This window comes from Pelophylax lessonae (genome assembly GCF_965119305.1).
Source record: "Pelophylax lessonae genome assembly, chromosome: 8".
NCBI lineage: Eukaryota > Metazoa > Chordata > Amphibia > Anura > Ranidae > Pelophylax > Pelophylax lessonae.
The window spans coordinates 36,143,075-36,170,201 of NC_138775.1; the positions used below are offsets into that span (position 1 = coordinate 36,143,075).

The 27,127-nt window shown below is 46.2% G+C and overlaps 1 protein-coding gene across 1 annotated transcript in view; it reads right to left on the minus strand.

Moving 5' to 3' along the window:
• The window catches only part of CPNE9 (copine family member 9), a 525,181-nt gene that overhangs the window by 399,524 nt on the left and 98,530 nt on the right, over positions 1-27,127 (minus strand). The window contains exon 4 of the mRNA XM_082265785.1: positions 23,976-24,022. Coding sequence (XP_082121911.1) covers positions 23,976-24,022 — 47 coding nt within the window. The remainder of the gene's footprint in view (positions 1-23,975; positions 24,023-27,127) is intronic.

Consider the following 27,127-nt stretch of genomic DNA (forward strand, 5'->3'; position numbering starts at 1 on the left):
GTACTCACATTTGTGAGATATTGTGTGTATATATATATATATATATATATATATAAAATGGACTTATGTCATATATCGTATCATATTTCATATTTACTTAATGTAGCTGTCATCTGGGCTAAGTAATACAAAAAAAAAGCAAAAATATTCTTAACATGCATACTACCAAAACAAACGGCTAATCAAAGACTGAGCAGGTGCTGGGAGACATCGGCTAGATATCGCTAAGTTTCTTCCAAATGTTCTAGCTGTCTTCAGTTTAAATCTGTTTGCAGTACTAACAAGAAAGGGAATCCCATAAGGGGGGAATCCCAGCCAAAAAATGAAGTGTGTCGGGCGGCAATCTCTGGCCACTTGCTGAGAAAAAATGGGAGATTCTTGTTAAAGAAGAGGCAGCCTACACCCAAGCAGATGGTAGAAGACGGTGAGCAAGTCAATGCTCCAGCCCTACAGAGCTCTAATGGAAATAACATACAGCCCTTTGCCCTTTCTATCCAGGGATTTTATTCAGGGAGGACGCGGGAACGCAGTTCCGGCACCTCCAGCGCTGAATGTATGCAATGACAAGCGGTGGTGGGGTGTGCTGGAGGGTCTATTGTCGCTGGCTGCTGGAAGATCTATTGTTGATGGGAGATGGGTTATTGTTGCTGGTGGGATCTATTGCTGCAGGGGAATTTATTGTTGTGGGGGGGATCTGTTGTTGCTGGGGAAGTCTAGTGTTCCTGGAGAGGATCTACTGTTGAGGGAGGGGGTCTCTCATTGCTGGTTGCTGGAAGGTCTATTGACAATATATCAGAAACAATCCAACAAAAACAGTTATTTAATCGATTCCTATTGCGATCAGTTGCCTGACACACATGCAAATATTAGTGTAATAAATTGATCTAAAGTGATCAATAAAATTCTCTCATGGTCGATAAACTTAGCACCCTCAAAATCATTTGAAAGCTCACTAAACTGATCTTATGGAGGATCTGTGGTTTACGATTCTTTTATTCTTTTTCAATTTGATCATTTTAGTGGCACTGAAGGAGGTGAAAAGTTGAAGTATCATGCTGATAGGGTAAGAGAGCAGAGTGAGTGACAGGGATTAGTCAGCACCTTCTCCTTTTACTCATAGCTCCCAACTGTCCCTGATTTCGAGGGACTGTCCCTGGTTTCGAGGGACTGTCACTGATTTAGGACTGTTGCTGATTTTGAGGAACTGTCCCTGGTTTTGAGGGACTGTCACTGATTTCGAGGGACTGTTGCTGATTTTGAGGGACTGTCACTGAATTTGGGGAACTGTCCCTGGTTTTGAGGGACTGTCGCTGATTTTGAGGGGCTGTCCCTGGTTTTGAGGGACTGTCCCTGATTTCGAGGGACTGTCGCTGATTTGGAAATGTTCTTTTGCCTCCTCATTTGTCCCTCAGTTTTGTCTGATCTATATAGTTGTAGATAAAATGCATTTTTTATCTACCAGTCTTACAGTGGTAAACCTTTCACCCAATACCTAAATGGCTGCATTTTTAAATTACAGAAGCCAATAAAAAGGGAATCATTTTGGTTATAAAAAAAAGCACTTGTGGGTTTAACCAATATTTTCTTTTTTTGTATAATTCACCTTTTGGGAGGTGTGGCAGGGGGTGTGTCCTATGCCTGCATACTTTTGCTAAAAAGTGTCCCTTGTTCCCATCTCAGAAGGTTTGGAGGTATGTTTTACTGTCCAGTCGCAAGCTGGGGTCATGTACAATGTCCGACGCATTTCGTCACAGATTGATGTCAAACTATGACGAAACGCGTAGATTGGTACCAGACATGACGTCAACACGCCCCCTAGCCATGCCGTCTCTGTTCACTCCTGGGCAGGACGCGGGACGCCGCGGTCCTCTTACCAGCCATTTGGAATGCCATGTCCATGCGAATTTACCTGCTTTTTTTGTAAGTGATAATTTAAATAAAGCTTTTTATTATTTACTTGATTACGCTATGTGTTTCTACCCTTCTATTTCTTCCAAACGCCATTGTTACCTGATCTTGCTGGGTGTCTGACTGAACTTTTGAGGATTATTTATCTGGGAGATGATCCACGCCAGCCCAAGACCCTGGTTACAGTGATATGCTTTATGCTCTTGGGGCCACTTCATTAGTTTGAATGGCCATGGATTTCTGGTAAGCAGCCTCCTTACCCCTTTACACTTGGGTGTCCCTTATTGTTTCCTGCTGCTTTCATGAGAGAAGGAATCTTTGGATCATCTTTTGCTTGCTGGGACTTGTGGTGCACTCCTGGGTTTAGCACTTTAACATTAGTTCATTTTTTCTTCTTGTATGGACTTCTTTTTTTATAAACCTGCATGTTATTTGATTTATTTATATCACATTGTCATCACAATATTACCATATTTATATTGCTGTCACTTTTGAGATATATGTCACTTGTTGATTTAGCGCTGCACATTTTTGTATTTATATGTATTGGATCTCTGCCAAGAAGCTGCTTCCTAAGCTCTGGAACCCGAGATCCGTGAATCTGGCTATAGTTACCCCAAGAACTCGACAGTACAAGTTTTGGAGTCAACCAGAATTAACTGTTTATTGAAACACAGGCACAAAGAGATATACACCGTGGGACAATTACCCCCCCCCCCCCCTTAGCAGCCAATCCACATACACATATAGATCCCATAATAAGTTGATCTTAAGGCAGACAGAAGCAATAGAACAATGGGATACAGGTACTTAACAATAACAAACCCGACCCCACCTCACTATCTAGCAAGGGTCTATGAGACACTCCTGGAATATTCTAGCAATCTGAAAAGTCAAACCGTTCATCTTCATATATTTACTGAGGGACACTGATCAGAAATATTATTGTCCCAAGTGAAAGAGCCCCTCACTCTTTCAACACAAACCACACATATAGGACCCAGGATAACCAGGGTAACACAAAAGGCTGAGTCCAGTGTGGTTGTACAGCGAATCTGATTAGTGCAGACCCACCAGGGGTTCTTGGTCACCCTGTGCCCCTAATAGACACAGGGTGACTTACACATAAGAGGGGCCGGGGAAGCTGGACAAGGAGTTTCCTGACCTCTCTAAAGTAATCTGGGTTCCACAAGCCCTCCACCCAAAGTGACTCCTGTCACACTGGCATCTTCTCCCTGGGTTCTTCTGGGTGTTGATCTTCAGCTGCTTTGATTGGCTAACACATCATGACATAACCCCTGCACAGCACAGGAGTGTAGTCATATTGGCAGTGTGCTAAAATACAAACTGAGCTGCGCATGCTCAGTGTACATTCTGTAGGAGATTGTGAACATGCAGGAAAGCAGGGCCGTCTTTTCCAAAGGGCATGCTCGGCGGTTGCCCGGGGGCCCCACTTGCCAAGGGGCCCCACACACATGGACATGGTGGCAATTACTGTCAACAGGCCTGAGGCCAGAATCCAGATTACCTGGTGGTCTAGGCCCCCCCCCCCGTTGTCCGCTGGTCCCCCCCCCCCCCGCTGTTGTCCGCCGGTGGCTCGAGTCTCAGTCTGCTGTCTGCACTGCACACTGGTTGCTAAGGCCAGGCTGATTGGCATCTAGCAACAAGTGGCGTCAGCAGAGCAGACCCATGATGCACAGAGGAGGAGGATCCTCCTCGTCGGCTCGTCCTCCTCTACGCGCCTAGAAGATTGGCTCCGCCTCCACCCAACTTCTCCCTTCATGTGCACTTGTGCAGCCGTTGTGAAAGGTAAGGCAGCCAGCTGCCAGGCTGCTTGATTTTCTTTTTTTTTTCACACTCTCTCTCTCCATCGATCGACACAAGAGACAACTACCTGGAGGATATACCTTACTATATATTGGTCCCTGTAATATGTATATAGTAAGGTATATATCCTCCAGGTAGTAGTTGTACTCTCTTGTAGTATATAGTAATGTGTATATAGTCTAATGTGTATATAGTCTATATACATATTACAGGGAACACTATATACTACAAGAGAGTACAACTACTACCTGGAGTATATACCTTACTAAATACATTTCTCTATCGCTCATTGACAGACGTAGTCTTCTTGATTCTCAAGAGCTGGGTTATGTTGTCTCCGCAGGAGTAGGACTAGGCAGAAAGACAAAACGTTCTGGCTCCACCTTAGGGGCAGTCCCTGAGGGTATATCCTCCCTCTCTCTGCTACAGGGAATCAGTTTTTTTCTGTCTAGTCAGGAGTAAGGACCTAAGTTCCTTGCTGGGATCTTTTTGGTCCTGGCAAGATTTTTTCTTTAGAAAAAATATTTTTTAGGTAGTTTTTCTCCAGTGTTTTTTTCCTGTGAGATCTTCAAGCAAAAACGCCGGACTGGGCGACACTAGTGGTCACCCCAGCCGGCCTACGAGCGCGCGCAGACCATTGCATTGCGCTTGGTCGGCCGCGACACATTCAAGTAAGTATGCGGGGCCGGGCGACGGGCTGGATGTTGAGATCCAGTGGTCACCCCGGTTTCTGCCTACGAGCGCGTGCAGACCAGAGCTCCGCGCTGGGTCGGCCGCGACGGAGTCCCAGTGGAGGGACTGACCTTGCGAGTTAAAAGTCTCGCTTGGACGCCAGGAACCAGAGAGTCGAGGCGTCCGGAGTGGTCCACAACCCCCCACCCCGGTGGAGAGGGTATTGTGAAGAGAGGGTGCCTGTCGGTTCGGTATGGTGAGTAAACGTTCCCTTTTTTCTTTCCTCGTTATGAGGCAGTATGAATTATGGGCCCCTCCATACATGGTCAGTATATATCTGACACTAAAAGTCCCCCTGGTAAATACAGTATGTGTTTGTGGGAAGTGGACTTGGTTTGAGAGCTAACACTCTACCCAGCAGACTGTAGCATTACAGCAGACATAGGAGGTATAATCCTACCTTATTTGTAGTGTATCTCCTGTAGATCAATCAATCGCCACTCAGCAGAGATGCAGGTGGATGTGCTGGGAAAAACGATTTCGGCGGTCCGCCGCCATTTTGCCGTAGACCAGGTGCATGCATGTCCTCAGGTCACGCTGGCCGCCATGTTTTTGGAGTCTAATGTCTCCTGTATGGGGGCGGCCATGTTTCATGAGCCCAGCTACCTCGTGGAGAGCTGGGAACGCCGGAAGGCGTACACAGGGGGCGGAGCCACGTCCTTCTACCCGGGAAAAAGCAACAGCTCCTTCCAGTCTGTAAAAGACAGACGCTGACTGCAGTTGGTTGGAAACTTCACTGCATCGGTTGGTGAGCCTTGGGGGTCCCTCTCTCTCTCTGTGGGATCGAGAAGCAGGTACTCTGAGGGGCGCTATTGCGCTAGGGGGAGACACATAAAAAAAAAAAAAAAAAAAGGTATTTTTTTATTTAAAAAAAAAAAAAAAAAAGTTTTTTTGTGTTTTCTGGCAAAGGTGTCCTGAATTAACATGGACCCTGCCACTCATGTATCTCCTCCGGATCCCCTCGAGGGGTCTGCGGGATCCTCCAGCACCCCACTGACGATTGAATCATTGTCCGCTGTTATGGAAACTTTTGTGTCCCGGGTGGAAGTGGCTTGTCAGGGACAGGGCGCAAGTAAGCGACCCCCGCCTAACCCCTTATTATCTGAAACCTCGGATTCAGACTCTGAGCCTATTTCTGCAGTTGCAGGTACTTCATCTGGTATTGGTGTCTCGTGTACTGTCTTTTCAGACAGTGAGGAGGATGTTTCGGCATCAGCCATAGCCAAAGAGGAAGCGTTGGTAAACGCACTCATTGTATCTGTTCAAGAAACCTTAAGATTACAGGGTATTCCGTCAGAAATAGCTGAAACTGAAATCCCTTTTGGGACTAAAAAACGCATCAAAGTGGCGAAGGTTTTTCCATTGCCCAAATGTTTTGGCAATCCAATCAAAGAAGAATGGAGTCTGCCAAAACGCATTTCTACTATTTCTAAACGCATTAACAGGCGTTATCCGTTTGAGGAAACCCTCATTAAGAAATGGACAGAACCACCTGTGGTGGATTCACCAATTGCTAGATTGAATAAAGCCACGGTTATTCCTCTAGAAGACGCTCCGTCTTTTAAAGATCCAGTGGATCGCAAGATAGAAGCTATGTCTCGCACCATGTTTACCTTGATTGGATCAGCTTTCAGACCAATAATTGCTATTGGTCTGGTTTCGCAGGCTGTAACTGTATGGACCAAGTGGTTACGCCGGGACTTAGAAGAGGTCCCTCAGGCGGTATCAGATTTGTTGGAACAAATGATACAGGGGTTACAGTTTGTGTGTGATGCGGCGTTAGACGCCACTTCATTATTGGCGCGAGCATCTGTCTCAGCGGTGGTTCTCAGGCGTACACTGTGGCTAAAAGGTTGGTTAGCCGACCAAGGTTCCAAAAAAGCATTGGCTAATATCCCCTTTTTAGGAGAGCGTCTATTTGGAGCCAACTTAGATGAGATCATTAAGGATCTCACGGGTGGAAAGAGCACCTTTTTACCGCAAAATTTTAAAGGTAAAGGAACTCGTCAAAGACGAGGGCCTTCTGTTTCTGCTCACAAGAGGTTTTTTCGTCCCGCGGGTGAAAAAATTAAGTCCTCCAAAGCTCCTTCAGGAGGCTTCAGGGGACGTTGGTCGGGCAAGCAAAAGCCCGCCCCCTCCAGACCTGAAGATAAATCGTCCAAAGCCTGAAGGTGCGCCCCCACCCATAACTGGGGTGGGGGGACGTCTTCGCCGGTTCCCGGATCCATGGCTTTCCAGAATCCCGGACAAGTGGGTTTGCGAAGTCATAAGGTCAGGGTACAAGATCGAGTTTCGATCTCTCCCACCAGCGCGATTCTTCCCTTCCAATATTCGACTATCCCCGGATCGTTAGAAGATCTGCGGAGAGCAGTCACGGATTTATTACAACAAGGAGTGGTAGTCCACGTTCCTTGGACAGAACGTTTTCAGGGGTTTTATTCAAACCTATTTACAATACCCAGGAAAGAGGGCAAAGTGCGTCCAATTCTGGACTTAAGGGCACTCAATTCTTTTGTCAACATAAGAAGATTCAGAATGGAGTCCATTCGCACAGTAGCAGTCTTCCTGCATCCAGGGGATGTCCTAGCGTCCATAGACATCAAGGACGCCTATCTTCACATTCCCATTTTCGCAGGACATCAGCGGTTTCTACGCTTTTCCGTAGAAGAGAACCACTATCAGTCTGTGGCGTTACCTTTCGGTCTCGCCACGGCTCCTCGGGTCTTCACGAAGGTGTTGGCCCCAATGTTGGCACTACTGCGCCAAAGAGGCATATCGATTCTTGGTTACCTAGACGATCTTCTGCTTCATGCAGAGTCTCCTAAGACCTTGCTACAAAACATAGAAATTACTATGATTTCTTTACAGGAATTCGGGTGGCTGGTGAAAAAGCAAAAGTCATTTCTGGTTCCCACCCAGAGGCTCGAATATCTGGGTCTAATTCTAGACACATTCAGGACAAGAGTTTTTCTTCCGGTAGGGAAACTCCGAAAGATTCAATCAGCAGTCCAGTTGTTACTATCCAACAGCTGGTCTTCCCTTCGGACTTGCATGAGGGTTCTGGGGTTGATGGTGGCTTCCTTCGAAGCAGTCCCATTTGCCCAGTCCCATACCCGAATTCTTCAGCAAGAGATTCTTCTCAGATGGAATCGGAATCCGGAATCCCTGGACAATCAGATCCGATTGAGCAAACAGACCAGAGAGTCTCTGGTCTGGTGGCTTCGGTCTCCGATGCTCAGCCAGGGAAAGTCATTTCTGCCAATATATTGGACGATAGTGACCACGGATGCCAGTCTATCCGGATGGGGAGGAATTCTCGGTCAGTTATCTGTCCAGGGACTTTGGTCCCCGGAAGAATCCAGGTTGCCGATAAATGTATTGGAACTGAGAGCGATCAGACTTTGTCTGATTCACTGGACCGAGCAGCTCCAGGGCAGCCCGGTTCGGATCCAGTTGGACAACGCCACGGCCGTGGCTTATGTCAATCACCAGGGGGGCACCAAGAGTGTCCGAGCGGCCAAAGAAGTGGCTTGCATTCTTCGCTGGGCGGAACGATTTGTTCCAGCTATCTCTGCGGTGTTCATTCCGGGGGTGGAAAATTGGCAGGCAGATTATCTCAGCCGTCAGACTCCGGATCAGGGGGAATGGTCCCTCCATCCAGAAGTTTTCCACCAGTTGTGCCTACGTTGGGGCACCCCGGATGTGGATCTGTTGGCATCACGATTCAACAGAAAAGTACAGAGATTCGTGGCTCGCTCCCGCGATCCTCTAGCAGAGACCGCAGACGCACTGGTCACCCCGTGGGGGCAATACCAGCTAATGTATGCCTTCCCTCCTCTTGGGTTACTGCCAAGACTTCTTCGCAGGATAAAGGAGGAAGGAATTCCAGTAATCCTGGCAGCTCCGGACTGGCCTCGTCGAGCTTGATACGCCGACTTGGTCAGACTGGTGGCGGACGTCCCGTGGAGACCTCCTCTCAGGGAGGATCTACTGTCTCAGGGACCGATCTTCCATCCTGCTTTACGATCGCTGGTTTTAAACGGCCTGGTTATTGAGACCCAGGTGCTGAAGGACAAGGGATTGTCAGCTTCAGTTATTCCTACTCTAGTTAAAACAAGGAAAGCGACTTCCAGAAAGATTATCATCGTACATGGAAGTCTTATATTGTGTGGTGTGAATCCCTTGGGTTCCATCTACATCTTTATTCGGTAGTCCGAATATTGGCTTTTCTGCAACAGGGAGTTGAGCAGAAGCTGGCCTTGAGTGTTATCAAGGGTCTGGTTTCAGCATTTGCGATCTTCTTTCAGTAGCCTTTGTCTACTCATTCCTTGGTGTGGAATTTTCATCCAGGGGGTGCGACACCTGGCTCTGCCAGTGCACGCGCCGTTACCATCCTGGGATCTTAATTTGGTGCTGTCGGTTCTTCAGACACCTCCCTTTGAAAATATCAGGGAGATTCCCTTGCTTACTTTATCCCAGAAGGTGGTCTTCTTGGTGGCTATCACTTCTGCACGCAGGGTGTCAGAACTGGCTGCATTATCCTGTTGTTCCCCAGATCTGGTGGTTCATAGGGATAAGGTTGTTCTTCATCCGAATCCATCCTTCCTTCCTAAGGTGGTTTCAAAGTTTCATTGAATGAGGACAGTGTATTGTCCTTCCTATGTCCTTAGCCCAATCATCCTCGAGAATTGCGTTGCATTCCTTGGATGTAGTTCGGGCGATCAGGATATATTTGAATACACGGATTCAATTTGTAAGACGGATTCACTGTTTGTGATCACGGATGGCCCTAAGAAGGGGTTGCCTGTTCTGCTGCGACCATCTTTAGATGGATCAGACAGACGGTGGTATAGGCTTATTTTATCTAAGAGTCGGGATCCCCCGTTCCCTTTTAAGGCGCATTCTACTCGGGCGCTTAGAGTTTCCTGGACCTTCCGCCATCAGGCGTCAGTGGTTCAGGTTTTCAAGGCGACTGTTTAGTCGTCGGTTCATACCTTTACAATATTGTATAAGGTTCATGTGATGGCATCGTCAGATGCCTCTTCTGGCCGCAAGGTTCCTGCAGGCCACTGTTTGAGGAGACTGTTGGTCTACCTCGAGGATTTGTGGGGTAGGTCTCATCTGTTTACTCGATGAGTCCTTTGATACTTCTGGTTGGCTCCGGTTGGGCCTTCTAGATTGGATTTTGATTTCTGTCAATCCCACCCCTCATTTGTGGCACTGCTTCTGGATGTCCCAGCTCTTGAGAATCAAGAAGACTACGTCTGTCAATGAGCGATAGAGAAAAATGGATTTTTGTAAGATCTTACCGTAAAATCCTTTTCTCTTAAGCTCATTGACAGACGTAGTACCCGCCCCTCTATCATTGAGTTGGGTTGGGTTAAATTCTCTGTTACTGCTTTAGAACAGAACTGATTCCCTGTAGCAGAGAGAGGGAGGATATACCCTCAGGGACTGCCCCTAAGGTGGAGCCAGAACGTTTTGTCTTTCTGCCTAGTCCTACTCCTGCGGAGACAACATAACCCAGCTCTTGAGAATCAAGAAGACTACGTCTGTCAATGAGCTTAAGAGAAAAGGATTTTACGGTAAGATCTTACAAAAATCCATTTATTACAGGGGCCAATATATACTACAAGATAGTACAAATAGGCTGGAGTATATACCTTACTATATACATATTACAGGGAACACTATATACTACAAGAGACTCTTGTAGTATATAGTGTTCCCTGTAATATGTATATAGTAAGGTATATACTCCAGGTAGTTGTACTCTCTTGTAGTATATTCTCGTGGGTGATTGTGTAGGCAGGGGGCCCCAGTGCACTGCATTGCCCAGGGGCCTATAAGACTCTTAAGATGGCACTGCAGGAAAGTGTATTTTATTACAGAAGAGACATGCAGCGACAACCTGTCTGTCCACAAGTTTTAATTTATGGTCTGTAGTTCCTCTTTAGCTGCAGCAAAGGAAAATCAGGTTTTTTCTGAGTTGAGTAAATCTCAGACGTGAATGGACAGTAATACAAATCATTTGGCGGATGAAACAGTTCACATAAAGGGGTGGATCTACTAAAAGCAAATACACTGTGGACTTAAATTGCAAGTAAATTTGCACTCTGCAAGGGCAGTTGCTCCAGAGCTTAGTAAATGAGGTGGAGAACTACTGACTTCCATCATCCAATCATATGCAATCAAAAATGCTGCTTTTTTTTTTTTTTCTTTCTGCATGTGATTGGGTATTCTTTGCATATGCTTCTTCCCATTTACTAAGCTCTGGATCAACTGTACTTGCAAAGTACGCAGTCTATTTACCATCAGTAAATCAACCTGAAAGAGTTCAGTTTTCAACAAAATGTCCCTAAAGTGTGTACCTACGTATGTGTGTATGGTGTAGACATTGGATTGTAAGCTCTTCTGTCAACAGGAAATAATGTGAACAGTTCTGAGTGCACTTTAGAGTGCTGCATAATGTCTGTATTATATAAACCTAGGAAGCAATATTAAATAAGAAAAGGGGTGGGGTAATATTCATTAAATAGGGCCAGATAGGAAAGAGGCAGATGAAAAAGATCAATTAGTGTTTCAGGCTGTTGTGACCATAGTGAAATTTCCCAGTAGATGATGAACTCATTTAGCATGTTATTGCTTTATACACCTCGTGCTCAAGCTCATTAGTAGATATTATCTGCTAGGCCAGGGTAGTCTGTTATCAAGGCATGTAACACAAAGAAATGTCTCTGAGAGTAATCAGTGATCTGCGGCACTACCACATAGTTTCCTGAGTGCTGACAAATCCATATGATGGCTACACACTAAACTCAACATTCAGTAAGGAACAGCCCATAATAATCACTGCTTACTTCTTATGGTTTTGGATACGAATAAAAATCAAATTGTTATCTGTCGTTGATGGGCAGGTGGAAGAATGCTCCTTACATTGATAGTCAATAGGAAGAATGCTCCTTACATCGGTGATCATTGGGAAGAATGCTCCTTACATCGGTGATCATTGGGAAGAATGCTCCTTACATCGGTGATCATTGGGAAGAATGCTCCTTACATTGGTGATTAATGGGAAGAATGCTCCTTGCATTGATGATTATTGGGAAGAATGCTCCTTACATTGGTGATCATTAGGAAGAATGCTCCTTACATTGGTGATCATTGGGAAGAATGCTCCTTACATTGGTGATTAATGGGAAGAATGCTCCTTGCATTAATGATTATTGGGAAGAATGCTCCTTACATCGGTGATTAATGGGGAGAATGCTCTTTACATTGGTGATCATTGGGAAGAATGCTCCTTACATTGGTGATTAATGGGAAGAATGCTCCTTACGCCAGTGATCATTGGGAAGAATGCTCCTTACATTGGTGATCATTGGGAGGAATGCTCCTTACATTGGTGATTAATGGGAAGAACGCTCCTTACGTTGGTGATCATTGGGAAGAATGCTCCTTACATTGGTGATTAATGGGAAGAATGCTCCTTATATCGGTGATCATTGGGAAGAATGCTCCTTACATTAGTGATTAATAGGAAGAATGCTCCTTATATCGGTGATCATTAGGAAGAATGCTCCTTACATTGGTGATCAGTGGGAAAGATCCTCCTTACATCGGTGATCATTGGTAAGAATGCTCCTTACATTGGTGATCATTGGGAAGAATGCTCCTTACATTGGTGATTAATGGGGAGAATGCTCCTTATGCCGGTGATCATTGGGAAGAATGCTCCTTACATCGGTGATCATTGGGAAGAATGCTCCTTACATTGGTGATCATTGGGAAGAATGCTCAATACAGTGGTGACCAGAATGCCCCCTTACAGACAACTAAAAAAATATTGGTGACATAGCACTGTGGCATTGGCTGTGCCAAGAGGCACTGGCCCCAGAACTATGCTGGCACCATCATTTGGGGGGTCAATCAGCCACAGCACTAGCAATCTCTGGAGGAACCCTGGTTGAGAATGGCAGGTCTAGCCTATGTGCACAGAATTATCTTCAAATTGCAATATGTTGACATGTTTTGATTATGTGCATGGTCAACTAAAGCGGTAATAAAACCGCATTGGCAATGGCATAATGTGCTAGTAGGGATCGCATACTAGCACTTTATGAAATACTTACCTTAGAACAAAACCCTCCAGTAGTGTGCTGTCACCGCTGAGAGGGTTGACATCTTCCCCCGGTCTTTCTTCTGGGTTTGCAGCCTCCGGCAGTGTGAGTGGCCAGAGCCACAATGATGTCACTCCTGCGCATGTGGTGCGGAAGCCCTGAGTTCCGGCATGAAGCTCTGAAGGTCCAGCGCAGCATGCCGGACCTTCAGAGTCCATGCTCCAGTGATGTCACTGGCTGCATCCAGGGTGAATATTTCCAACAGTGCAAATTTACAAAGCGGGCTTTACTGCCGCTTTAAGTGTAGATGTAGAAAAAAGTATAACATATATTAAGATATGTTTTCAGTGCCTCACAGTTATTAAGATGAATATTAAGATGGTAAGGAGACGGAACTGTAGGTAATAATAGAAACACGTCTGAAACTTATTTCCCTTCCTGAAGAGCTTATGAGGATAACATAATATATCTGAACACCGCAGAGAAATAAGAAAGGGATTTACTTTGTAATTGAAATCTAAGGGGGTCCCACACCTCCTGCTGTCTCTATAAAAGACAATATATATCCAGATAGGAATCCAGCAACAAGCAGGATGCCCTTATATTGAGCTGCGGGTGGGTAAAACTGGGAGCATGCTTGCATCCACAAGCAATACAAGAATCCTCTTGCCTGGATTTGCCCAAAACCCATAATAACACCTTTAAATTTACTTAAAGCAGAGTTCCGTCCAAAAGTGGAAGCTCTGCTTATCTGCTTCCTCCCCCCTTCCCTTGTCACATTTGGCACCTTCCGGGGGGGAGCGGATACCTGTCAAAAACAGGTATGCACTGATCCCTCCACAGCCGCAGGTGACTGATGTGGTTCTCAAATCTTGCCCCTGAGCACTGGGGGGGGGGGGGGGGGTACAGCGCAGCCTCTTTGGGGCCTTCTCCGGGATCCTGGAATGTGGGTGCTTCACTGGTGGCCCTGATCGGATTGCCGGATATTCGATTTGAAAGTGTTTGCCATGCGGATCCTCCTCCTGGCCAATCAGGAAGCGGGTCTAATACCCGCTTCCTGATTGGCTGCAAGGCAAACCCCATGCCATTGGCCGAGGAGGGGGCGGGAGGACTCGAGGAGACGCCGGGGGACTGAGAAGAAGCCGTCGCCGCCGCTGCAGGTAAGTGCACTGGTCTCGGGGGGGGGGCACACTGCATTGAAGGGGGCATGCACACTGGTCTCTGCATTGAAGGGGGCACGCACGCTGGTCTTTGCATTGAAGGGGGCATGCATGCTGGTCTCTGCATTGAAGGGGGCACGCACGCTGGTCTCTGCATTGAAGGGGTCACGCACGCTGGTCTCTGCGTTGAAGGGGGCACGCACGCTGGGCACTGCATTGAAGGGGGAATGTACGCTGGTCTCTGCATTGAAGGGGGCATGCACGCTGGTCGATGCATTAAAGGGGGCACGCACGCTGGTCTCTGCATTGAAGGGGGCACGCACGCTGGTCTCTGCATTGAAGGGGGCACGCACGCTGGTCTCTGCATTGAAAGGGGGCATGCACGCTGGTCTTTGCATTGAAGGGGGCATGCATGCTGGTCTCTGCATTGAAGGGGGCACGCACGCTGGTCTCTGCATTGAAGGGGGCACGCACGCTGGTCTCTGCGTTGAAGGGGGCACGCACGCTGGGCACTGCATTGAAGGGGGAATGTACGCTGGTCTCTGCATTGAAGGGGGCAAGCACGCTGGTCGATGCATTAAAGGGGGCACGCACGCTGGTCTCTGCATTGAAGGGGGCACGCACGCTGGTCTCTGCATTGAAGGGGGCACGCACGCTGGTCTCTGCATTGAAAGGGGGCATGCACGATGGTCTCTGCATTGAAAGGGGGCACGCACAATGGTCTCTGCATTGAAGGGGGCACCCTGGTCTCTGCATTGAGGGGGGCACGCTGGTCACTGCATTGAAAGGGGGCACGCTGGTCACTGCATTGAAGGGGGCACGCTGGTCACTGTTTTGAAGGGGACACACTGGTGACTGTGCATTGAAAGGGGGCACGCTGGTCACTGTGCATTGAAAGGGGGCACACTGGTCACTGCATTGAAGGGGGCACGCTGGTCACTGCATTGAAGGGGGCACGCTGGTCACTGTTTTGAAGGGGGCACACTGGTCACTGTGCATTGAAAGGGGGCACGCTGGTCACTGTGCATTGAAAGGGGGCACGCTGGTCACTGCATTGAAGGGGGCATGCTGGTCACTGTGCATAGAAAGGGGGCACGCTGGTCACTTTGCATTGAAAGGGGGCACGCTGGTCACTGCATTGAAGGGGGCACGCTGGTCACTGCACTGAAAGGGGGCACGCTGGTCACTCTGCATTGAAAGGGGGCACACTATACCTTAATTACTGAAGGCCCCTTTCACACTTTTGTGACCTCAAAGTCACCCAATTTTTTACAGCGTTTTTTGCCATCTACTCTTGGTCTGGCCCCCGGGTCCAATATATGAACCCATTGCGGCCCTTGAGTCAAAAAGTTTGCCCACCCCTGCCCTATACCATACTTGTGCTCCAGTCTTTGCCTAGGCTGTGCCTAGGCTGTGATGAGGTCCTCAGTCTAGTGCAGGCTGTAGAAAGCTTTCCTTAGGCCTCATGCACACTAAGGATCCGTTCACCTGGGCATTCTGTATGTCCGTTTTTCATCCATCCGTTTGCGGATTAAAAACGGACATAATGTATGTCTATGGGCTAGCGGACGTTAGCGGATGACCATCCGCTGACATCTGTTTTGCGTCCATTCCGCTAAGTTCCGTTTTCTGCAATGCAAGAGAACCCTATTTTTCTTCTGTTTTAAAAACGGAACGGACGCAATAACGGATGTCAGCGGATGTCATCCGCTAACGTCCGCTAGCCCATAGACATACATTATGTCCGTTTTTCATCCGCAAACGGATGGATGAAAAACATATGGAACGGACCCTACAAAAGTGACATCCGTGTCCGTAAAAAAAGTGACTGAACGCAAAAAAAAAAATGGAGCTGACCGTGTGAAAGGACCCTAAGGCACCTTTCACACTTGTGCGACTCGTCTCTGCACTTCTTTGGGATGATTTTAATGTGTTTTGAGGTCCATAGGCATTGCTTCAAGTCAGTCAAAATCGCTGGACTACAGATTCTTGCCATGTTATGGAGATGAATAGGTGGAAGTGTTCCGTAGTCCAGCAGGGAAGAACTGGGCAGAGATAAAAAAAAAAAAGGAAGTCTCTTTTCTGTACTTGCAGTGTTTATGGGAAGTAGTTCATGTCTCGCGGAGATGTACAACATATGTTTTTTTATTTTACCCAGATAGAAACTTTAAACAAAATCCAGTGTGTAACCCGGCGCTATAGATTCCTGGAAATATAATGAGCTTTGCTCCCTGTGCAGTCTTTCAGTGTAATCCAGGGATCACAACATGAAACTGGGGCACGTTTATTATGCAGGATATGTGAAAGATGAAATTCCTCCGCTTTCCACATCGAATGTCGCTACCGTAATGCAGTTTTATCCGCTGTTGCAGAATTCATAAAAGTATTTGCTGTGGCCATATGTACAGGGGTCATCTACACCCGTTTAAAGCTGAACTACAGCTGCAGCCTTGTACAGTTGTCCAGGCTCCTTTCCTGGACTGAAATTGCTTCCTCTGATTTCATTGCACACTTTGAGCTTCTCATAGCGTGCATTAGAAACTGCAGCCGTTTCATTTCCTGGCTGGAGAACTTCCAGCATTGTTTAGCTCTTTCCTCCCCTATCTGACTGTCCCTGGCCTGCCCCTTTCATTCATTAGATTGTAGTCCTTTTGTAAAGGCTCATGTCAGTGTTACCTAGCCACTTAACGTGGTGGTAAACCACTGATGTTCAAAAACAAAATCTGCAAGGCAATGGCATAATGTGATAGTATGCATCACATACTAGCACATTATGAAATACTCACCTTAAAAGGAAGCCCTTCAGCGCTGTAAAGTCACCGCTGAGAGGGTTGACAACATGTCCCCCTGTCTGTCTCCCGGGTTCGCGAGCTCCGGCTATGTGAGTGGTTGGAGCCGCGATGACATCCCACGATGACATCACTCCATGGGCGTGGGATCCACTGTTTGAGGCATGGGCTCTGAAGGTCCGCCACAGTAAGCTGGACCTTTAGAGCGCATGAACCAATGATGTCATTGACTGCATGCACTCTGAATATCTCCTAAACTGCAAGTTTAGGAGATAGTCACAGTACCTCCAGGTAATCCTTATTATACGCTTACCTGTAGGTACAAGTGGTAATACAGAATTTACTACCACTTTAAAGCGGAGTTCCACCCTAAATTTACACTTACCTCCATCTTCTCGCTCCGGGTCACCTGAAAAACAAATGGATAATCGCAATTTTTTCTTTTTTTTACTTACCTTGTAGAGAACATATACTTACCTTACTTCCTTCTTCCTCCCCTCGGCGGCCACGGCGATTCGTCACTTCCTGGCTTTTGCAATGATTCCTGGGAGCTGTACGTCATCGCTCCCAGGAATCATTGCGCCTGCACCGACCCCGACGTCAGTTCCGGGGCGCGTGCGTCATTCCCTTCTAAACAGCTTCTGGGCATGTTCAGAAGCTGTGGAGGGATGTCGCGCGCGCCCTGGAAGTGACGTCGGGGCCGGTGCAGTGCATCGTGGGACCGAAGAAGAAGGAAGAGGACGGAAGAGGACGCGGAAGAGGATCGCGCTGGCTTCAAGCTGCCCACACCTGAGATGGCAGTGCTGGACAAGACATTTTCAAGGTAAGTATTTCTCCCAAAAGGTAAGTGCAACCCGGGACAGATCAGAGGCTAGCCATTGTGGAATGTGCTAGCCCTGACTGTCCCGGAGGTATTTTTATTAAAAAATGTATAACCAGGGTGGAACTCCGCTTTAAGCAACTGGCCTTTTTTGGCACTTTTTGTTTACAGGTAAAAATCTGTATATTTAGCTAGAAAATTACTTAGAACACCTAAACATTATATATAGATTATATATATATATTTAGCAGAAATATTAGGTGATCATTGCAATTTTTTATGTCACAATGTATTTTTGCGCAGCAGTTTTTCAAACGCAGTTCTTTTTTTTTTAAAAGGTACACTTTAATGAAATTGAATGCAAAAAAACACAATTTAACCCAATTTGGTCAAATATAAAAGATGATGTTACGTCGAGTAAATAGGTACCTAACATGTCACGCTTTACAAATGTGCTCGATTGTGGAATGGCGACAACCTACGATCCTTAAAATTAAATTTTTTTACTGGTTACCAGTTTAGAGTTACAGCGGAGGTCTAGCGCTAGAATTATTGCTCTCACTATAACCTCTGTGGCAGTATCTCACATGTTTACATACAGTATGCGTGCATGACTTATGTATGTGTTCGCTTCTGTGGGCCAGCACGGAGGGATGGGCGCAATTTTTTTTCTGTTTCTTTTTTTTTTTTTTTTTTTTACACTGTCCCTTTTTTTTTTTAAACTATTATTCCATTTAACCACTTTCAGACCGGAGGATTTGGCTGCTCAATGACCAGGCCCTATTTTGTGATTCGGCACTGCGTGACTTTAACGGACAATTGTGCGGTCGTGTGATGCTGTACCCAAACAAAATTGACGTCCTTTTTTTCCCACAAACAGAGTTTTCTTTTGGTGGTATTCACCTGTGCAATTTTTATTTTTTGCGCTATAAACATAAAAAGAGCAACGATTTTGAAAAAATAACAATATTTTTCACATTCTTTTATATGAAATTCTCAAAAAAAAAATGTAAAAATCAAAATTTTTTAACATTTTGGGCCAATTTGTTTTCTGCTACATATTTTTGGTAAAAAAAATCCCAATAAGCGTACTTTGATTGGTGTGCGCAAAAGTTATTGCGTTTACTAACTAAGGGAAAGATTTATGTAATTTTCATTATTTTATTTTTTTTTTACTAGTAATGGCGGCGATCTGCGATTTTTTGCGGGACTGCGACATTGCGGCAGACAGATCGGACCCCTAACTGAAATTTCTGACACTTTTGGGGGTACCAGTGACATTACTACAGTAATCAGTGCTAAAAATATGCACTGTTACTGTAATAATGATACTGGCAGGGAAGGGGTTAACAGTATTGGTGATCAAGGGGTTAAATGTGACCCTAGGGGCGTGATTCTAACTGTGGGGGGGGGGGGGGGCTTGTGAAGTCATCACAGAGACAAGTGATCCTATATTGCAGGATCACATGACCTCTGTGATCACTTCAGGGAGAAGTACGGACAGTTGTGTTTACATCAGCCGTCCATCCTCTGTCAGCAACGGGAAATCGCAAGTGGCCGGTGGCCATCGGAGCCGCCTGTCACACGCACTACGCTTACGAGCGGGGGAGGGAGCGCGCCTCCGGCAGCACGCGATCACCCCCTAGCTCCTCCCAGGCGAGGGCCGTACATGTACGGGACTTTGCCTGGGAGAACCAAACTGCCGCCGTACACCTGCGGCGTGCGGTTGGCAAGTGGTTAAAGTGGCAGGTTAAAGTGGTTGTAAACCCTTACATTTACCCAGTGAAATGACTGGCCTCGGGCGATACACAGAGATGAAACAAATCCTCCTATATAAGTTGTACCTGTTTATCTGCAGTCCTCTCTCCTCTACAGCCATTCAAAATACAGAATTCACACAGCATTTCCAAGCTTCCAGAGCCAGGGGGAGTGGATTTGACATTACACACTGTGCAGCATAGGGCAGGAAGCTGAATGTAATCAATTGGCGGATTGCATGTCGGCGGGTGTCACTGTCAGCAGACATGTCCGTTGACATCCACTGCTCCATAGAGGAGACTGAAGGGTCCAATGGAGTTCGCCTGAAAAACTGACATCCGTCCGCCCATGTAAAAGGGCCCTGAGAGCCTATTCACATGTGATGTTGGGGGGTGGTAAATCCCATTGGTTGAGCTGCTCTTTAACACCCCCCCCCCCCCTTAATCATTTACCCTCTTTACCTGCAGAGGCAGTGGCCATGAGTATACAAATGTCGCAGCAGTAATGCTTTGCTTTGTGACCATGGAAAGAATTGTTGCACCTGTTGCATTCAGCGAGCACTACCACCTGCGAACACAACTCATTACCAGCTTCAATACCGGGCACTTTCACCCCCTTCTTGCCCAGGCCAATTTTCAGATTTCAGCACTGTCGCACTTTGAATGACAATTGCGTGGTCTTGCAACGCTGTACCCAAATTACATTTTTATCATGTTTTCCACACAGAGTTTTTATTTTCGGTTTTTATTAAACCCAAAGTTTAATTTAAAAAATGAAAATGTAAAAAAAAAAAAAGTTTCTTAGTTTCTGTCAGAAAATGTTGTAAATAAGTAATTTTTCTCCTTCCCTGGTGTGCGCTGATGAGGTGGCACTGATAGGCTGCACTGATGGGCACTGATGTGACAGCATTTATGGGCACTGATGAGAAGGCGCTAATATGCCACACTGATGGGCACTGATAGGTGACACTGATATGCAGCACTGATGAGCACTGATAGGCAGCACTGATGGGCACTGATAGGTGACACTGATATGCATCACTGATGAGCACTGATAGGCAGCACTGATGGGCACTGATAGGTGACACTTATAGGCACTGATGTGGCGGCACCTATGGGCACTGATGAGGTGGCACTGATGAAAAGGCACTAATGCCGCACTGATGGGCACTGAATGCAGCACTGATGAGCACTGATAGGCAGCACTGATGGGCACTGATATGTGACACTGATGGGCACTTAAGAGCGGCACTTATATGCAATAATAGACGGCACCGATGGATGGCACTGATGAGCAGGCACTAAAGGGCACTGAAAGGCAGCACTGATGGGCACAAATTTGCATCACTGGCTGGCACAGAAAGGTGTCACTGATGTGTACAGATTGGCATCACAAATTTTCACTGACTGGCATCACTCTTGGGGCTGCACAGATAAGCGGGCGAAGAAGAACGATGACACTGGGGCAACGTTATATGTCCAAAGCTAGAGGGGATCCCGCCCATTATACTTTAACCTCCGCCAGCCCGCCATCATTTTACTACATGGCGGGCGGAGGTGGTTAAAGTATAACTAAAGGCAAAACTATTTTTTTTTTTTTTTTTAGTTTTGGACAGAGTGGAGAAGGATTAAAACCACTGTTAGGTTTTTATTGCGGTCGGTGTCCCCATTAGGGAGATTCACCCTCTCTATTTGTCCTGTTTACCATTATCACTGAAAGGGAAAGTAAAAGAAAATCCCAAATTTTGGGTTGTCCCCAGAAAAGTAATAGAGGGGAAATCTTCCAATGGGGACACTAATTCTGGTGATCTGGGGGGTCCCCAAGAAATTCCATTAATTTGCAGGGATCTCCTAACACTACCTGTATGGATATGGGACAGGAAGTGAAGGTAAATCTCCTCTATGGAACACAGGTGGCAAAAATTAACCTTACAGGGGTTATAAACCTCCCTTACTCTATCCAAAATGAAAAAAAAAAGTTTTGCCTATAGTTCTACCTTAAATTTAATAGGGCTGCGCCGCAAATGCCTCACGACCCTGTGCAATGCACACCATTGCAGGGCTGTATTCTGGCATCTAGGGGGTGAGGAGGCATTTTATATCAACCTGTCAAATGCTCTCTAAAAAGGGTTCTGAATGTGCATCACTCTTCAGAGAGTAATGCGAGTGTAAACAAGCCCTTACGGCAATGCAGTATGAACAGACTTTAGTGAATAAGGTGAAGATAAATAATAATAATACCCAATCAAGCAAGGAAAATTTGATTTTTGATCGCACATGATTAGATGCTCGGAGTCGGCACAGCATCACTTCAGTTGCTAAGTACATTTTTAGCTTAGTTTAACCTCTTTAGCTCCTGGATCCTAAAAACGTACTTGAAAATGTATTGTAAAATTTAAAAAAAATCTTGAAAGTTGTGTTTAATAAGTATTTTCTTCTGTAATAGAGATATGAATTCCTAAGTCTTCCTCCTTTACAGGATTTCAAGCAAAACCAACAGCCAGGCACCTTCAGAGGGATGTTCATCAGACCGTGCACAATCCTGCTCAGTGGGTAATTACTTGTGAAAAGATCTGGCACCTTTCACATGACAAATTCCAAGTTTGGGTAGAGGCCATTTCATCACAACATTCCACGCTTTGCAGATGCTCCTTATTCTACGAAAAATCCCCAATCTTCCAAGACTATTTACAGTCCAGGTTAAGAAAAAATAAAGGGGGGGGGGGATTTGATAAAAAAGGAAAGGCAAGATCAGGCCATACACCGTGCATATTTCTTTCCTGCGTTTTTTTTTTTGCACGGGTTGCAGGAAAGAAATTTGCACGATTCCCCCATCAACACAGGCATTGCTGGCTGACAGGGGAATCCCTCCTGCCGAGCAATTGTCTGCTCCCATTGGGGGGGGGGGGAGCAAGGGCAGGCGGGGGAAGCCACCCCCGCCAGGAGAAAACAGTGATTCTCACTAGTGGCTATAGCAGCTACTAGCAATAATTGTAAGAGAATCTGGCAGGCTGGCTGGTAGTAACCAAGTTGATCGATCGTAAATTCAGCCTGCACATTAACAGTTCCTGTTGAATTGGCTGAGATTCGATCTGTGTTTGGCTGGCCTTACACTTGCAGTTGGGGGGGGGGGGGGGTCATGTTTTTACACTTACATCGAGGTTAAAAAATGAAAGCATGAGTCAGTATCTCTAACAGCGGTGTCACCCATCTTGCTAGTCCCGATGACGTCACACGTACTCTCCAACCCGACGCGTTTCCACACAACTGTCATCTACTGGGGTTGGAGGATATCGTGTCACAACAGTCAACAGGCTCAAATTATTCCCGGCATTGATTGCAGTTTGTTTGATATCCTCCAACCCCAGTAGATGACAGTTGTGTGAAAACGCGTCGGGCCGGAGAGTACGTGTGATGTCATCGGGACTAGCAAGATGGGTGACACCCAAAAATGGCCCCCCCAGGACACCGGTTTAACATTGCTGCCTATGGTAAAAATGGGTCGGCTTGAGACGCAATTGCTCACGGCCGTAGGTCCTCTGGGCCCCAACCTTTGCGTGCATGTAGCCGAGACACTAGCCTACAAGGGAGAAAAGAAAATAAGTCAATACCGATTAGGGTTCAGGAGATAGGGTTGTGCAAAGTTGGGTGTCAATCTTCATCACTGGTGGTGCTGACTTGGACCTCTTGCAGTGTTGTGCCCCAATGAAGTCAATGGAGAAACATGGGTCAGCTCTGTAGCGAAACAGTTTACGGTCAATAACTTCCAAACAGAATGGGGTACCTACTCCACATTTTTTCTCTAGCCTCCTGAGTACCATAGGTACCACGGATAAAATTTTGGGGTTTCGAGGACCTTCCCCCGAGGTTCTAGTGGTTGCCCAGGTGTGCCCTCATTCACGGTACCAGTGCTCCCGGGCCGTGTGTCACAGAAATACAAAACTCGGAGGTTCCCTAGGGGAACCCCCCTAAAGTTTGGCCACTGTCCCTGACAGATGGGTGACCTGTTCCTATCCTGGCCACTCGCAGAATGCATGTAAAATCTAGGAGCCGGGTCTTAAACAAACTTTGTCTGACCCAAGATGGCTGCCAAAGTCACATGGGGCGCCAGCATCCAAAAGGATAGCTGCCCTTTTGTAACCAAGGAAACCATAGAAGAACTAAGTTCCTCACAACTTGCTCCCCCCATTTGCACCGTCGCTGCGGACGAGCACAGTCTGCAGTGGAATAGACTGCACCTGCCTACACACGCATGCGCATGACAGTCATCCACTTTGGCACACTGAGTTGCTCATTCTTACAGATGGCTTTGGCAGAGAAACTCCCTCCGTGCACACTCATAGTGCAGACAGCCGTTGCCAGGAGTGGCTCAGCCATATCTGTACCCTGTACAAGTCCATTACTGGTGCCAGCATCCCAGCAGTTACAATATTGGTAACAGAAAATAGTATAATTGTTGCATAAACATATTAGTCGGAACTGGTTCTCTTTAAATGTTCATACTAATCACATGAAAAGCAGAGAAAACAATAGCTTTTTTCAGGGTTGGACGCAATGCCACTCATCATAGACATACATGATGCAAGGCACGTACTATATACAGTATCTATTTTCATCTATATCCCATGAAAGGGACACATAAACCAATAAGTGCAATCTACCTCCGTATTACGCTGCTCCGGTTCCCCATGTAATCTTGTAAAGTGCTTCACACATGGCTGACAGTTTATAAATAAAGTTACGTGATGCAATTTCAGCATGTGCCCAAAGCGAGCCAAAGTGGATCAGTGACCGGCCGTACAAGATGTTCTTTCCGCAGCATTAAATCACATTTTGGGAAAAGCAATGGAATATTTACTTACTTCTGTCCATTCTTTGTTGCCGACCCCTTGTATGTACAGGACCACCACTGCAAGAGACAAGAAAAATGTCACAGTAAGGCCAAGAACACATAGAAAACCTAATGCCAGCCAAAATGTTTGTTAGTTTTGGATGGAGTGGGGAAGGGTTAAAGCCCAACTCTAGGCCAGTGGTTCTCAAACAACAGGCTGTGACCCTCTGTCGGCCATGGTCATCCTCTTCCCCAGCCTCCAGCCAGCTGCAGATCCTCTAACCTCCTATAGAGCCACCCAGCCTCCCACAGTCCTTCCAGGGCCCCCTAAGAGCTCTTAGCCTCCACAGTGTCCTCCAGCTCCCTAAAATGCTCCCAAGCTTGCTTCAGAGCCACCAGCCCTCCATAGAGCCCCTAATTTTCAACAGTGCCCCACAGTGCCCAGCAACCTTCCTCAGAGCACCCGAGTCCCTGCAGTGCCCTCAAGCCTCTGACAGTGCTCATGCAAAACCCACAACCTCCTCCAGAGACCTCAACTTCTACAGTTCCCTCTAGAATCTCCTACAAGGCCATCACCACCGAGTCTGCTGCCGAGACTTCTAACCAAATCCACCACTAAGTCCCTTAACTCCCTCCAGAACTCCCTTCCCCAAAAAAAAGTGACAGCCAACCCAATCCAGAGCCTTCGAGCATTTCAAAAGATATTTTATATTCCCATACTTACAGTTTGTTGTGTGAGAGTAAACGTTTTTTTTTTTGTTTTTTTTTTAAGCATTATTGGACCCTGTTTTCAATACGATTGAGAACCACTGCTCTAGGAAATCTAGGTATTCATTATTACATCACTTAATGTATTTTTATAAATACAATCAGTGTAAGCACCTGATTTTGACCTAGTATTAGTCTCTTACAGTATTACAGTACAGCAGAGCAGGAAGAAGTAACGCAAGAGCCAATTAGTTAATGTGTTAACAAGAAGCATGCTGATAGGAGGAGAGCACAGAGTGACAAAGAGATGAGCTCATCCCTGTGCTGCTTCTTCATTCATTGTCCAGTCACAGGCAGGGGGCAAGTCCAGGGCAGTCTGGACCTAAAGTTATTGTAAAGTCTCATTTAAAAAAAAAACAAACATGTTATACTTCCCTCCTCCGTGCAGTTGGTTTTGCACAGAGCCGCCTGTATCCTCCTCTTCTTGGGTCCCTTCCTTCTCCTGGCCCCTCCCTCCTATCGAGTGCCTACACAGCAAGCAGCTTGCTATGGGGGTACCCAAGCCGAGCTGCAGCTCCTTGTGTCCATTCAGACATGGAGCTGCTGTTTTGCCCCGCCCCCTCTCTCTCCTGATTGGCTCACTGACTTTGACTGACGGCCAAGGGACTCGTGGACATCGCTGGACAGAGAGGGGGCACAGGTAAGTATTAGGGGGTGCTGGGAGGGGGCTGCTACACACAGAAGGCTTTTTATCTGAATGCATAGAATGCATTAAGGTCAAAAACCTTCCTGATTTTACAATACTTTAAAGGAAGCGGGTTGAATAATGTTGGCTATCAGACTGGGACATCATATGGCAGAAAAGAAGTACTGCAGAGGATAGCTCTGGATTGAATGTAAATATTGCAAGAAAAACTGATTTTTATTTTATCTTTTAGTGGGCCATTATCTTGTTGTTTTTGGATGGTGTTGTGCTGTAAAAGTTTCTTTTTTTTTTTTTTTTTTACTTCTACGACCCAATTGGGTAGATTTCCCCTTACTTCCATACGGGTATACAGTGCCTTGCGAAAGTATTCGGCCCCCTTGAACTTTTCGACCTTTTTCCACATTTCAGGTTTCAAACATAGATATAAAACTGTAATTTTTTGTGAATAATCAACAACAAGTGGGACACAATCATGAAGTGGAACGAAATTTATTTTTTAACAAATAAAAAACTGAAAAGTTGGGCGTGCAAAATTATTCAGCCCCTTTACTTTCAGTGCAGCAAACTCTCTCCAGAAGTTCAGTGAGGATCTCTGAATGATCCAATGTTGACCTAAATGACTAATGATGATAAATAGAATCCACCTGTGTGTAATCAAGTCTCCGTATAAATGCACCTGCACTGTGATAGTCTCAGAGGTCAGTTTAAAGCGCAGAGAGCATCATGAAGAACAAGGAACACACCAGGCAGGTCCGAGATACTGTTGTGGAGAAGTTTAAAGCCGGATTTGGATACAAAAAGATTTCCCACGCTTTAAACATCCCAAGGAGCACAGTGTAAGCGATAATATTGAAATGGAAGGAGTATCAGACCACTGCAAATCTACGAAGACCTGGCCGTCCCTCTAAACTTTCAGCTCATACAAGGAGAGGACTGATCAGAGATGCAGCCAAGAGGCCCATGATCACTCTGAATGAACTGCAGAGATCTACAGCTGAGGTGGGAGACTCTGTCCATAGGACAACAATCAGTCGTATACTGCACAAATCTGCCCTTTATGGAAGAGTGGCAAGAAGAAAGCCATTTCTTAAAGATATCCATAAAAAGTGTCGTTTAAAGTTTGCCACAAGCCACCTGGGAGACACCAAACATGTGGAAGAAGGGTCTCTGGTCAGATAAAACCAAAATCAAACTTTTTGGCAACAATGTAAAACGTTACGTTTGGCGTAAAAGCAACACAGCTCATCACCCTGAACACACCATCCCCACTGTCATACATGGTGGTGGCAGCATCATGGTTTGGGCCTGCTTTTCTTCAGCATGGACAGGGAAGATGGTTAAAATTGATGGGAAGATGGATGGAGCCAAATACAGGACCATTCTGGAAGAAACCTGATGGAGTCTGCAAAAGACCTGAGACTGGGACGGAGATTTGTCTCCCAACAAGACAATGATCCAAAACATAAAGCAAAATCTACAATGGAATGGTTCACAAATAAACATATCCAGGTGTTAGAATGGCCAAGTCAAAGTCCAGACCTGAATCCAATCGAGAATCTGTGGAAAGAACTGAAAACTGCTGTTCACAAACGCTCTCCATCCATCCTCACTGAGCTCGAGCTGTTTTGCAAGGAGGAATGGGCAAAAATGTCAGTCTCTCTATGTGCAAAACTGATAGAGACATACCCCAAGCGACTTACAGCTGTAATCGCAGCAAAAGGTGGTGCTACAAAGTATTAACTTAAGGGGGCTGAATAATTTTGCACGCC